Genomic DNA, 15,386 nt, shown 5'->3' with positions numbered 1-15,386 from the left:
GGCGTCACAAGTCTTACCACTAAATTTGCTTTCCGCTTGTTAGATTAAATCATATCAGGGAAATACTACAGTGGCTTGCTTCCATATTTAAGACCCTTACCCTCTTGTTTTTCTAATTGTCATATTCACCATAGCACTGAAAACGTAGTTTAATTTTTATTTGAGATATGAAACTTAAAATTATTGTAATATGTGAAAAGTTATCTTTGGGATAAACGCAAACATGATTAATAGAAACGGTGCGAGCAAAGAAGCATAATCCAACTTTACCTGATAGAAGGCTGGTGCACACCAGAACAGTCCTGAAGCGTTTTTTAAAACGCTTGCAGGGGGAAAACCTCTTGGCTAATGAAAGTGAATGGGATGGTGCAAACCAGAGCAGTTCGTTTTTTTTTACACAAACACAAACTCCCGGGCTGCAGCATTTTTTGGATTTCTGAGGCGTTTCTGCTTCAAGGTAAAGAATAGGAAAATGGTAAACCGCTCTGAAAATTGCTAGATCAGTACGGTTTTCCAAGCGTTTTTGTTACAGTAGCTGTTCAGTAACCGCTGTACTGTAACAATATTTGTAATCTGCTACACAAAACCGTTTCAAAAAACGCTAGGCATGTTTAGAAAACATGCCTAGAATCGCTCTGAAATCTGCTTCAAAAACCTCTAGCGTTTGCGGATCTGCTAGAGGTTTTTGGTGTGCACTGGGCCGAAAACTGTATGTGATCAGGAGTTTTATAGAGTCAGGCTGCTAAAGTTGAAGTATAATTAGAGTTGACCTCATGAGCTTACCTCCCTGCCAGTGAAACTCCCCATCGCTTTAAAGAATTCAGATGGAGAACAGAAGCTCACATTTTAAAGAAACTCTGTCCCAAGGTGTCCCCCCCCCCCCCCCCCCCCCCCCCCACTAAAATCAGCAAGTGAAATAAAGCTAACTTACAGTTCTTTTCCACCTGCTGCTTTCTAATTTTATTATCGGTGTCATTTTGCAATCAAAGTGTGCCATGATTAACTTTTAAACTGGGGTGCCCCTTTTCTACCAGTGTGCTTACATGTTTAACCAATGGCAAAGGCTCTGTATGCTTCATTATTGTTTGGCCTGTAATAGTTTTTTAATGCCTGCTGAAAATTGTGATTAAAAGCAAGTTGGTTTTAAATGGAGCAAATTGCAGCTTGTTTGAGATGCCATTTGCTGTTTGTTGGTAGAAAAGAGCACTAACAGCTGGTGCTGCAACTGACTAATTATACATTCGGAGTTAGGTCTACTTTTAAAGAGAATCTGTACTGTAAAATTTTTACAATAAAAAGCATACCATTCTATTAATTATGTTCTCCTGGGTCCCTCTGTGCTGTTTCTGCCACTCCCTGCTGCAGTTCTGGCTTGTAATTGCCAGTTTTAGGCAGTGTTTACAAACAAGACATGGCTGCTATCCAGAGTGTGATAGGCTGAGAGGAGCTCAGTCTGTGACTCACACAGAGCCTCCAGGGGGCCTGGAGAGGGTGTGTATAGCTTCTATCCTATCACAGAGCAGCACATTCCTGCCTGAGCCCGCCAAAGCCGTCAGAGGAAAGAAGATTAGATTATATAATAGAGATAATACAGCCACTGTGCAACTAAGAAGGGCTGCAGTAAGACAGACCGCATTAGAACAGGTATAGGAACTTATAGGATAGAAGAAATAAGGCTGAACATTTTGTTACAGAGTCTATTTAAGTTTCTGCAGCTATTGTTAAAATACTATTTTGTTCAGACCAAACTATTGTTCAAACGTCTTTGGCTGTTCCAGTTGCATCTCAGTGAGTACATTGTGGAATGCCCTCTAGCTTTGCTTGTAACTATTTGTTCATATCTCCCTAGCAAAGAGATCTGAGCTTGCTTTTACATTCTCTGAGACTCCCAGCATTGGCCACATAGGTAAACTGAGCTAGGTGTAGGCAGGGAATTAGTGGGGATGTGTATTCATGGTTTGTGAAAAGATTTACTGGATGTAGCTCATATTGCCACGGTTTTGCATTAGCAAAAAAAAAAAATGTTTGGGCTTCAATAAGTTTGGCAGGAACACTGTTTACCTTGTGCAATGGATTGCTAATAATTTTTTAAACTGTTAATGGAGTTGCTTTGGAAATTTAGAAATGCTATTTCTTGTGTTATTCTAGATAATGCCTGCTGACACACTGAGATTGAAATAATTCTGTGGTTTACATTTTTCTTGAAAAATGCATGAACTCACCCATTTAAAGATAAGATTCAATCTTTGACATTGTATCATGCCAAATTAGTGTTGCATGACATATTTTGTTATGCACCATATACTGGAAAACGTGTGTTTTGAGTAACATTCAAAACAACTGTGACTTGTCTAGTGTTTTGTGAATTATTTCTGCTTATTGCTCAAATTGTACCATCAGTTATTTTATTCTTAAACCACTTTTACAAAATACTTTCTAAGGTTTCGTTCACATTGTAAACGCAGAATGGCCTTGTGTTCAGAATGCAACCTGCACGATTGCACGCCATCAGTGCCACTGAGCGCTGCGCTTTGCCAAAAATGCGTGCAGCAGTGCGAAAGCACATCACACTGCTGCGCATCGCATAAAATCTGAACATCAGAAGTCCTGGAGAGTTTTCTGCACTGTGATGGCTTCTCTCTATTTTGTGTTTACAGAAATATTGTCCAACAGACAGAGACAATAAACTGGGGCCCTAGCCGAAGGCTCTCCCTGCTTTGCACCTGACCTCTTTTGGTGAGGGGTGGATGGGGCAGATTCTTGGAACACATGACAGCCAGGCTCCATGCCATCCATCAGGCCATTGGCACCTGCCTACGTCAACTTGTGGGTGATCCAGCTCGGCCACCAGACAAATAAAGATGGCCGAGTTAGACCTGTTTTGGGCCATGTACGTGCAGGTTGCTTTGTCTCTCCAAGCACAGATCTCTCCACTCCTCAATACACTGGACTTCATACAGCACATTAACTTGCTTGAGTTTAGGTGTTGGATGTACAACCACAGTATCTATCTTGTGGTGCTCAGTTTAAAGAAAACAGTCGTGTCATGTTTTTTTAAGATTTAACAAACATTGCATCCCTGTTTACTTTACCTTCTATAATTAAGCCCAGTTATTCACTAGCAACGGTGTTATCTTTACTGCACAACAGTAAAGCTACGTACACACATCCAACAAAGTGCACGACCAACACCACGACATGACAACACCCCGATAAACGGTTTACAGTGACTTTTCCACCCACCAACCAACTGAACGACCAACTCATTTACATAATGTGCACAGGGCCGGTTCTCTCATGAAGATGAAGTAAAGTGAAACATTTGCATCAGGTGCAGAGATTTCAGGGGCAGCATTTCTGTACTCTGTATACCTTCCTGAGGAGGAATGGAGTGGCTGAGGGTGAGCAGTTTATTTGTCACAGACTCACAGCCAGCCAGTGTGCAATTGTGTTGAGTTGCAGCATGTCCTGTGAGAACATTCAATGAAGCAGAGTAAATTGTTGGTTGCTGAGCAGGGCTGTGGAGTCGGTACAAAAATCTTCCGACTCCAACGCCGACTCCTCAGTTTATGAAACCACAACTCCGGGTACCCAAAATGGCCCAGACTCCGACTCCTCGACTCTGACTCCTTAGTCTAATACTTAACAGTGCTGTGGATGTTGTACAAAAATACTCCTCCTCCTGACTCCAATTCCTCAGTTTATGAAATCAACGACTACGACTCCGGGTGCCCAAAATTGCCCCGACTCCAACTCCGACTCCACAGCCCTGTTGCTGAGTGATCATTCCAAATCGGGGGGTGGGGGGGGGGGGTCGGGGTTGGGGTGCATCCTCACTAGTTTGCCTCGGGCAGCAAAAAATTCTTCAACCATCCTGACTGTGCGTGCAAGCAAAACGGCGGACTACATGACATGGCCGCATTCAAAACAATTATGTTGTACACACATGGCACATGGTACGATATTAGCCCAACAGTCATGTGAGTTGATCTGCCGGATGAATTGGGCAAAAACTGCCTGTTATCAGTTGCTCGCCTAGTCGTTTGCCATGCATACACATGCCTTTTTGTCGTCCAACAGACCAAAGTCAGATGACAGTCGGGTAGTTTGGTAGATCGTGTACAGGCCGATAAATGAGAGGCTTTTCTAGATAATGGTCAATGCAGAAGGCCAAAAGATGCACATTTTTACTAATTCATATTTAAATACCTAAACATTGATACATAAAACAAAAATGAGAGGAAAAATACACCAAGTTTTCATTGAAAAGAAGACATGACTAAGAAGTTGTAAATTGTCACAATGTCACCGTCTGATCTGCTGACTCTCCTATGCCAATTCTTGTTAACAAAGTTTATAGAATCACATGTTTCACATTTTAGCATTGTGTTGTCTACAGCATAAACATTACAGTCTTTATTTATCCCTTCACAGCTCTACTACTAAAATGCACTACCAGTGAAAAGAAAAAGATTTGTGTACATTGTGTCTTTTTAGCAATTAAGCGAGGAAACCCAGTAATAAATTCTGTCAGGCTACCCTTCTGTCGTCTGTGTGGTTTCACAAGTCTGTGTGTTACTCATTTAGTCCATTGGATTAGGACAAATTGAATATAGGAGGAGGGCTCATTCCAGACCTATAAAACAATGTGGGGTCATTTATCTTTTGTGACAATGCACATTTTTGGTGCTTTAGTTAGCTTGCCTTTTGTGAATGCATTATTCAGTATTGCTTGTGTACTGCCACTATGTGTGACGAGTATATTAGTAAGCATCTGTTAAATTCAAAGATCCACCAAACCTTGCAAGTCCTAATAACCATTTATTGCCCAAGAAATCAAGCCAGCTTTATCTATGCACCCTGTAATTTTGGAGTATTCATGAAGAAGTTGTTTTTGGAATAGCAATAAAATGTAGACATCGGTGTTGTATGTATGGAGACTTGGTTTCTGCATCAAACAGTCTGTATAACTCTTCTATAATAATACATTGATAGAAAGATGCCAGTGATTAATAGTGTAATGTATAGAACACCCAAGGGCATGACGTTAACCGCAAGAAACTGAATATACTAAACACTGTAAGGATCCTTTTCAAAATTGTGAAAGAGTTGTTAATTGTATTTGTCACATCTGATTACTAAACAGGGTTTCTTGTTTTAACAACTATTCTAATTGTTTGTAACCTTGAGGGTAATTTCCTTTCTACGTACAGAACCATAATGTCAGCAATATTCCACTTATGGAAATGCCTGATTAATATATAGTAAACTTGGTGAATGAGCCTTCTTTTAGTCACAGGCACATGCCTGAGTTCTTACTGAGAACTGGAGTTGCTTGTCCACATCCCCATAACCGCCGATTACCAGTCAAGCTTACAGGGCAGGTTTAAAACTTAAAAATAGGTGAGAGAATTAGCTTGATTAGGTCTGGTGCGAATGAGATCTGCAGCCAACTTTTAGGGCCATGATCTTTCTGATCGGTTTCCCTGAGCAATGGAATTGGAGGGCCAAACTAACATCTGCATTTTAGTTGTGCCCAGAAACTCTGTTGTGCTTTCACCTATGCTGGTCACTCATTTGCACCAATACATGCCAAATTATGTCCAGGATGGATCAGTATTTACAGCGGCCACACCAATCATTTTGGTTACATACATTGTTGATGGTGTGTTTGTTGCCTCATAGTTACAAGCCCCTTAGTGGAGTAGAAAGTATCTTGTATCTAGTATTTTTCAAAGGTGCACTCACAGATGCAAATACAATCCTGGTAAGACCGATGCAGGAGGTGGGATACAAGGGGAAAGGAGACACACACTACAGCTGTTTTGCGTTGGCAAAACACTTTCTCATGTATTAAGTCTTGGCGTGGGAATGGCCTGTGAAACCTTCTATGCCATCCTTTGCCAAATGACTGGAAATGCATAATCTCAAAGTGTTACGTCAGTGTTAAATCAGTGTTTCATTGTTCAAAGTGCTCATTACGTATTCAAACACATTAATACCAAACCTCACTAAGTGCTAAGTTCATCAAAGTGCAAGCCCCTATAAAACGTTAAAAGGTGAGCATAGGTTGGGAAGTTTGGCAAACAGCCAGTGAAAGTGCAAGAAAATTGCTTATCTAAAGGGATGCTATGTGATTATTTTTTTTTGGGGGGGGGGGGGATTTTTTACAAATCTGAAAAATGCAAATGATCAATCGCATGAAAGGCGCACCAAAGAGCATGAAAAACGCAATGTTGGAAATAGATGCAATTGCATTGCAGTGCGGAAACATGCTTTAGTACAGATGAGTTGCAGATTGTTTTAGTCCTTATTGTTGAAAGTTTTTTGATGTTATTAACTTTACTTCAATCAAAAGCCCTTTAACTTACCAACATTGTTATGTGCAGTGGCAATAAACAGCAGCAGTGCAGGGGACAATATGAAGTAGTATGCAGATTAAGCCCTGGTGTTTATTATAAACTGTGCTATAGAACGTGGTAGTATTTTCTTATACATAACTGCAGGTGATAAGAGTATCACAGGTAGGGATGATTAATAAGATGCTAATACGTTCTCCTTGCATTCACATTTTCATGTAAATGTTATGCTGCTTGAACTTCACCAATAAAAATTGACAGGAAGTTATTCTGATTTGTCCAGTTTCATGCTGCCTATAATTCACATGATATCTGAATGCAAGGACAAATTATTTGCATCTTATTGATAATCCCTTGTCACTAGTTCCACATATTGGTTCTTCTAATCCTTGTTTTCTGATTCTGTTCTTTTACAGCCCAGTTTAATGGCAGTGAAAAGAGGCAGGCTTCTCCATCTCCATCCAACGACAGGCGCCGGCAGCTGAGAGCTCCAGGAGGTGGCTTCAAACCAATAAAACATGGCAGCCCTGAGTTCTGTGGTGTCTTGGGAGAAAGAGTGGATCCAAATATTGCACTGGAAAAACAAATGTAGGTTATGATTTATTGAAGGTGAACTGTTATAATAGAATACATGTATCATTTCATAGCTTTCATTTGTAGTTGCTCAGTGTTGTTGACATGTAAGAGTAAGCCCATCAAGAAATGTGTTAGGACTCAGACAGGAAATGTCGTAAACAAGCTTCTAATTACCTAACAGACTAACAAAAGAGAAATCTTCCCAGTAAAGTTGTGACTCAAGTGTCTCATTTCCCATCTTTGTTGTCCCAACTTGCCTGGATTTTCCATAGTAATATATGTAAACAGCCAATAAATAGAAATAGAGATGCCCGATAAAGCTAAAACACTTATTTCAAGATCTAGAACTTCCTTTTGATTCAGTTCTGCAATGTGGCCAAAGCCCTTATAGCTAAGGATTGGAAGCCCCCACCGCCCACATTGCAAGTCTTTGTTCACAAGCTTCACAGATTTTACCTGCTGGAGATCACTTTCTCCCTAAGCAACCGTGCTGAAAGCTTCCATCAAGTCTGGTCTGCTTGGTTGGAGAGATGCTCCTACAATATGACTTTACATTAATATTATAGTCCTGTTGTTTAACTGTATTTTTTACTATCTACATACTCCCCATCCCACTTTTTTTATGGAATAGTTGGATCCTGGTACTTTTGCATGCCCAATTTGGCTTTCACAAATTGTCCTTATACTGTAGCTACATACAGACTTCAGATTTTCCTTGGTCAAAATTGAATCATTGCCCCTTTTCAGTGATCCGTTTTCTGCTATTCCTGGTTGAACTTCTATTGGATTCCTGAATTCTCTCAACATTGAACAAGTCAGAGGAACCTCTTACTCGCCTCAGAAAGTGTGGATCTTCTGTTTGTGTGAGGGGGGAAGTCAGCAACTAAGGAAGAAGAGAGTGCACATTCTGGAGCATTTAGGAAGACTGAATTCACTTAACTGCAATTTTGGGCTACAAAAAACAAAACAAATTTTTTTTTTTTTTTTTTTTTTACTTTTTCAGGAGTTAGGGTAGAAGAGTATTCATATATGTATGCAAATATTATTAATATTTTAGTATTGGGAAGTGGCTAATTCCAATAGAAGAATATTAGTAATTTTTACCAATATTTTACTATCATCCGAACGAACCTTCTTCTCACTCTAACCCTTCTTCTAACACTAACTTACCCCTCACTCCCTTCTACCACCAACATCGCCAACTTTCGCCACTAAACGCTCCATACACTGATATCGGTGCCGCCTATAGCTGCTATTTATCAGACACCATTGGTGCCTGTATTACACAGTGGGCATTGATATAGTTTATGTATTGCAGTATATGCGGTGTCCGTTTTATCGAACAGTTGGCGACTTCCAAATTAACTGCTTTGCATGGGAGTTATGTTAGGTAGCCTCTGTTCAAAAAAGTTCTCAGTTGTAGGTGACCTTGCAGTTTAGCCATTTTCCTGTAGGAAACTGCACTTTCTTTTTTTTTAACCACTTGCCGACCAAGTGGTTTCCCATTGATCTGTGCTGGGTGGGCTCTTCAGCCCCCAGCACAGATCGTATTGCAGGCAGGGCGATCAGACGTCCCCCCCCCCTTTTTTCCCCACTTGGGGGATGTCCTGCTGCGGGGGTCTGATCGCCGCCGCTCTGCTGTGCCTTGCGGGGGGGACTCCTCAAAGCCCCCCTTCGCAGCGCTATTCCCCCCTCCCTCTCCTTCCCTCCCTCTCTCTGGCTCTGTAGGCAGTACAGGACGGCGATACGTCCTGTACCGCCTCTTATAGGCTTCAGCCTATCAGACGGCGGCGATCCCCAGCCTATCAGAGGCCGGGGATCGCCGATCTCCTTTATGGCGCTGCTGCAGCTGCAGCGCCGTGCAGTGTAAACACCAGGGATTTCTTCCCCGCGTGTTTACATTTCGCCTGCGAGCCGCGATCGGAGGCTCGCAGGCAGTTCACGGAGACACCCTCCGTGAACTGACATGGAACGGTTCGGGCGGCCGTTTCCATGGAAACCCACAGACAACCAGTTTACGCCAATCGGCGTAAGCTGGTCGTCAAGAGGTTAATGTTGCTTGTGATAAAGCTTGACTTTGAATGAAATAGCAATATACATCTTGGGCCATATTGTTAAGTCCTCACTTTATTTTTAGATGGTATCACGGAGGCATCAGCCGGACAGACGCTGAGAACTTACTTAGATTGTGCAAAGAATGCAGTTACCTTGTGCGGAACAGTCAAACAAGCAAAAATGACTATTCTCTATCGCTAAAGTAAGTGGCTTTATAAGGCTTGCTCTCTTTGTCAAATAAAACTCTGTGTGTCAAACTGTTTATTATACATATACATGCAATGCATAGAAGCATACATTCGAATATTTTTGCTTTGGTCAGGGTCGGAGCTTTCATAGAGGCAAAGGGGGCAATTGTCTCAGGGCCTGTAGGGGCCCCAAAAGTGCCTCCGCCCTAACTTAACTGTGCTCTCCTGGGACCCTTGATGGAGCCTACGGGCTGACAGAGGGGTGCCCGCCAGTGGGATTGGTGGGAAGCTATACTGGCAAAGGCATTGCAGGGCCCCCGGGGGGCACAGTTAAGTTGGGGAGTAATCTGAATGGAGACTATAGCCGGCTCAGGGGCCCTGGGGTGGAATTTGGCTGCAACAAAGGGCCCTAATGCGGCTTTTTGGTCAAGGGGGTCTGTCAGGCAGAGCAGTGCTTTTCAGCACCGTTAGATTTGGGCACAGCCATAGACTATAATGGGAATCACATCTACAGCGGCGCTCAGTGAGTAACGTCTGCGCTGTCAGAAGACTGAGCCGAAGTTGCTTAAAGAAACACAATAATTCCCCTATATACCGGCTGTATCCTGCGCCCAAGTCTACCAGTGCCAATTTCAAATGTATGCCTGTCAGGGGCCCCTAGGTTAATTTTGCCTGGGGTCCCTATTGTTACTAGAACGAGCCCTGCCTATGGTGACATAATTTACGGGAAAAGCAGCACTGAACCTTGTTTGTGTATGGATGCAAAGATGCTTTTGTTCACTTTGTAATATTTTTTTGCCTTTTTTGAATCTCCTTATTTATGATAGTAAATCTCTTAACATACAGTACTGTGCAAAAGTTTTAGACGGGTGTGAAAAAATGCTGTAAGCTAAAGCTTGCTTTCTCAAACTGAAGCTTCAAGTGTGCAAATAGCGGTGTGAAGTGTGAAATTCTATCTGAGGGGAATTCAACCTTTATTTGCAATGCAGTTTCTGAGTTCAGACTCTGTAAGGTGCTCCTAGACATGGCACTTCAGCTTACAAATTACCAGTCACCAATAGCAGACATATAGTCTGCAGGAGAAGCCATAGACATTGCAGACTGAAGTAGGCCTGACTTATCCAGACTAATCTTGGTCAGATAATCATGAACACTGAACTTAGTCATTGCAACATTGACAAATATGGAGGGCTTTTTCCCCGCTAAAAAACACAAGTGCAAATTTACACAGAAATGCAGCATTCTGGGAAGGTTACAGTGGGCTTCATATGGGAAATCGCGTCTTTGCAATTTGAACATGTGTAGTGGGAACAGGCAATAACTATGGGCTGTGAATAAAGACACAGCATCTATCTCCCCGTTTTCTCATAAGTATAACTGATGCTCACATCCTTCAGCTCTCTTTGGCCTTGCATTACTGAACTTTATACAAGTTTTTTTTTCCCTAAATTTTTCAGAATGTCTGTTACTTTAGCAAACGAGCCTTCAAGCAAGTTGCGTGTTATTGCTTATGAGGACTTCTGACTGAGCTGTTCAGTTGTGTCCTGCTGTGAGTGTGTGTCTCTGGCACGCTATCAGCTGTGTCTCTGTGCTCACTGACACGCACCAGCAGGTGGAATGATGTGTGGTCTGGCCATGTCTTGCCTAGGCACAGCAGGCACGTATTGGGCTGTTTTGTGCTTTAGCAACAAGCAGATAAGAGTGAACTATTAATACTGTATATAAGATTTTCAGTGTAATTCCAGTGGTAAAGAGATGACATCACAGTCCACGCTGAGGATTTGCTCAGTGATCTCCATTTATAGCTTGCTCTGTAAATGTTTTAATTAGTATAGCCAACTAAAGCTGCTGATCCATTTGGTGCTTTAATAATTTATTGGATTAGGTACTGACACCTGGATTAGAACTGTGACCCAGGTTAATTGCACAGTTCCCTTATATACTGCAGTTATTCTCTGTCATGTAACCTCTCTTTTTATCTGTAAAATCCCCTGAATTATCCCTTAGCAAGTTTAAAGAGCACGGATCTTGTGAATCCTCTCAGCAGATCTACAGTATGTCAGTATAAACTTCAGTCTTGGAACTTGGGTAGTGCTGCTTTCCAACTGGCCAAGCTGAAATGCTGTAGGTTGCTGCTATTGGAATTTGTGTAGTAGTAGAACAAGACAGAAGAGCATTTCTCTACCTTCACCTCTCTGTCGCTTCCAAAGTGTATTTGCAGAATTCCCTTGTGGAAACGGCTGAGTGAACCATGCCACAATCAATGGGGCTATGGTGAAGGTTGTCATTTTATCAAGGTCATGGCCAGATATAATGTAGTTTCGACTGGACAGCTTTTTGTGTTTTTGTAAGCAGTTTCTTCATTAGCACAAGGAAGATTATCCAGGTCAAATGAGGTGAAGGAAATAGTTGACTTAATTATTTGGCTTTTTTTTTTTTTTTTTTTTTACCTGCAAGAATTCAGCACAAACAAAAAGCTGGGTGCTTCACTTCATCTGAATAGGAAAAAGTCTCTTATTTTACTAGTTGTGGGTTGGCTGCTTGACCTGTGCAAATGATGTCTCTGTTTATATATGTGAATGTACATACTTGCGGCACATGTGCTCACTCAAACGTTTTTCTAAACCCCGCCCTACTGTAGCCTGACATAACTCCAGCCTTTTTCTCTGCTGACACCCCAGCCTCTGCTCTGTGCAAGCCCTGATGCCACAAGCAGCCTATGCACTGATCTGCAGAACAGGCGCTAGTCACCAGTAGGCCTGGTCAATTAGATGCAAATAATTCCCAGTTCATGTTTGCAGCTTGAAAATTGAGTAATAGAACCCCACCTCTGCTTCTTTCAGTGGTCCAATTGAGTACAGTTTTCACACACCATTTTCATAATCCTGTATTAATAGTCAGTAGACTTGATCAATACATTTTTCCGTTTGTATGTAGCTTAAAATTGAACTATTCAGATGCAGATGCTGCTGATCTGGAGCGATCAAGTCTCATTGATCTTTGTGCTACGCAGATAGGTCTGTGCACTAAATAGTGACACCAGCCCCAGGCCTCAGTTTACTGGCTCTGCAGATGAAATAGTAGAGGAGAGATAACCAGAGTGCCAGCTTGTCTGACAGATCCAAAGATAACAGAGTCACTTTGAAGCAAAGTACCCTCTGCCAGGCAGTTGGAGCTTTTTGTAAGTACAGCAGAAGCTGCAGGAAGGGTTTCTATAATGCACACATGTAAAAAAAAAAAGGTGCTATTGTAATTGCCTGGAGAAACTGATAGTAGAATATTTGTAACCTAACCTTCTTTTCATTCTAACCCTACCTTTCCCAAAGGCTAACACTAACCTCCCCTCCCCCCCCAAAGGCTAACACTAACCTCCCCTCCCCCCCCCCCAAAGGCTAACACTAACCTCCGCTCCCCCCCCCCATCCCCACCTTGAATTATTTAAAATGCAGCACATGTGGTTTTGTTTGTCCGTTATTTTATTTATTTTTTACTATAAAAAAACTCAGTAAAATCAAAATGTGGACAGTGCAATACATATGTTATGTGAGTAGAGCAAGTATTTATCTACTTATACAGTACTGTATATGGTTTTTTTCTGAGATAGTATGGCTGACAGCTCCACTTTAAAAGGAAAATATGGCATCCTCCATATATCTCTCACTACAGTTGTCCTTTAAACTTTTCTCTGCAGATGTGGTTGAGCAATTGAAATGGAAAAATCGCAAATTCTCTCGCCTCTGCAACTCTCATTATCATCAGATATGATCAGGCACAGCTTGAAAACTGTTGTCACTTTAGAGCAGATCATTTTTAATTAAAAAAAAAACAAGTTTGCAGGATATCTTTTAAGATCCTTGATGGTCTCAGTCTCATGTAACTTTAGTCAGTCAGGATCGGTCTCCGAGAATATTTCATTAGTTGGGTTGTGACCTTGTAAAGAGCAAGAGCAGCCAGAGGAAATGGTATGTGCATTAAAGCAGCTAAGTCATAGTGAAGGAAGAGGGCACTGTGATAATTCAAGGAATGACTACAAAGAAAAACTAGATTTTACTCATTTTTAGTGACCAGCAGAACAAAAGAACTCATTTTTGACTACGACTTTTATTTAAAGTAAACGTGTAAAGATAGGCTGGATTTTTCGCTGATTACATTTCTACTGGCTGTTGGTGGGGATGTCATGCTTATCCTATGTGATTCTCTGTTTATACCTGACCTGAGTTTAACATTTCCCAGGACCTTCCGGCAGACAGCAGCCCTGCATAAACTAGTCTCTAGTGATGGCAACGATTTACAATACAGCAGTCTAAAGCTGGCCATATACGGCTGACCATTCAATTGTGTTTTTGATTGATATTACGATCAATATCTAGGACTAATCAATAGAAGATAGTCGCAACATTGGTTTTTTTAGTCGGTTGTAAAATAATTGCTTATAATGTCTATTGTTATATCCATCAAAAACAAAAAATCTAATGTAGTATCAGCTTAATACAGGGCCACTTTAATACACACACAGAGACAGACACACACACACACACACTCTCTCTCTCTCTCTCTCACTCTCTCTCTCTCTCTCTATGAGAATGACTACCAGAAATGTTCCTCTGTGTTGAGGAAAGCATTTAGATTCATTCTAGAAATAGTGCATGACTTAATCCTCCCTCCTGTCTGCAAAGAGCCAGCTCCAGCTGTTTTTATAGAAATTGTCTCCTCACGGGTTGCTGTGCAAGTAATTCTCAAAGAAATAAGATCAGCAAGAGTTTCTTTTAAGTCTTCTGTCAATTTTCAGTAAAGGTTCCACCTGTGCTGTGCTGAAAGTCACTTCAGAAGACTGCTCTGTATTATTACTAAGCCATTTTCTAGTTGAAGTAACCCTGTCTCTCTCTCACACATAAAGAAGTTGTAGTCATTGCTGCATAACAAGGAATGTGCCTCTGTATAGTGTGGATGCTCTTTTCATGTCAAACCACTGTGCCCTTTTGCAGCTACAGACACCTGAAAATGAGTAGTGCTGCTCTTTTTTAGACCTCTTTCCTTTTATCTTCTCATGAAATATTTGTCATTGTCTCATAGATCACATCTGTTACACTGAGGGAAATAGGAGTGCAAACATGAAGATGTGCTGAGCATTCTCTATCCCTGCTTACCTCTCCCTGATAGTTTTAGTATGGCCCATATCTCTGCAAGAGCATATTGCTTTGAGGTGAAGAGCGCATCCAAAGGTAGCTAAAATGTCCTGTATGTGGTAAACCTCAAATTGTTTTAGACATAACATGTGGAAAGGTCATTTTATAACCTACATGAAAAAAGGGCGCAGGGGATTGCTGCTAGCTAGTAGAATATCGCTACAATTAGCATATTCTACTGCTGGATTCCAAAGTAAAATTGGTAATACTTACCGAGTTTACTTTAGGTAAACCTAACCCTACTCTCACACAGAATCCTCCCCTGAGGGTGCCTAACCATAAGACCGTCAGTTCCCTCCCCAAGGTGGTGGCTAACTCTCTTTTTTAACAATTTTAGATCCACTTTGGTGACCAGGGCTGCCGTCGGGGTTCAAGGGGGACAGCAGTGCGATGCCGGATGAGGGTTTGGGGCCCCTGCTGCTACAATCTACCTATTACTACCTGCCTGGTACCACACTCTGCCTATTACTACCTGCCTGCTACTACAATCAGTCTATCACTACCTGCTGGCCACAATTCATCACTACCTGCTGGCCCTATAATATACCTATCCATACCTGTCGGCTGCAACAGTCTGCCTAATGCTTGGTGCACACCATATGTTTTTTCGGCAGATAGATGGTTCGATAATTTCCGTCATGTCCGATATTATTTCCGATCGTTGTTCTGGTCGATTTCTCATAAAACTGAATGGAAATTGATAAGAAAAGATAAAAGAATCGAGCAGAAAATTGAGCGGATGTAAAATCGACCAAAAAACGCATTTTGTGTACCTAGCATAACACTACCTGCTGGCCACTATCACTACCTGCCTGCTACTACAATATGCCTATCTGTATCTGATGGCCACTACAATCTGCCCATCACTGCCTGCTGGAATCTTCTGGCATGCGGGGGGCCCTGTAGGCTTGCTCAATATGGAGCCCAGAAAATTCTGATGGTGGCCCTGTTTGTGACCTACGCTGCCTGGTCTCTCCCAATAAGTCACGTGGGTATGCTGAATTGTAACAGTCTGTCATGGA

At 41.8% G+C, this 15,386-nt stretch overlaps 1 protein-coding gene across 1 annotated transcript in view; it reads left to right on the top strand.

The window, feature by feature from the left end:
- SHB (SH2 domain containing adaptor protein B) overlaps nt 1–15,386 on the top strand; it is a 286,723-nt gene that overhangs the window by 206,056 nt on the left and 65,281 nt on the right. The window contains exons 4-5 of the mRNA XM_068234329.1: nt 6,776–6,947; nt 9,073–9,192. Coding sequence (XP_068090430.1) covers nt 6,776–6,947; nt 9,073–9,192 — 292 coding nt within the window. The remainder of the gene's footprint in view (nt 1–6,775; nt 6,948–9,072; nt 9,193–15,386) is intronic.

This window comes from Hyperolius riggenbachi, chromosome 1 (genome assembly GCF_040937935.1).
Source record: "Hyperolius riggenbachi isolate aHypRig1 chromosome 1, aHypRig1.pri, whole genome shotgun sequence".
NCBI lineage: Eukaryota > Metazoa > Chordata > Amphibia > Anura > Hyperoliidae > Hyperolius > Hyperolius riggenbachi.
Note: the sequence above shows the minus strand (reverse complement) of the source record. Positions and strands in the feature narration are given on the sequence as shown.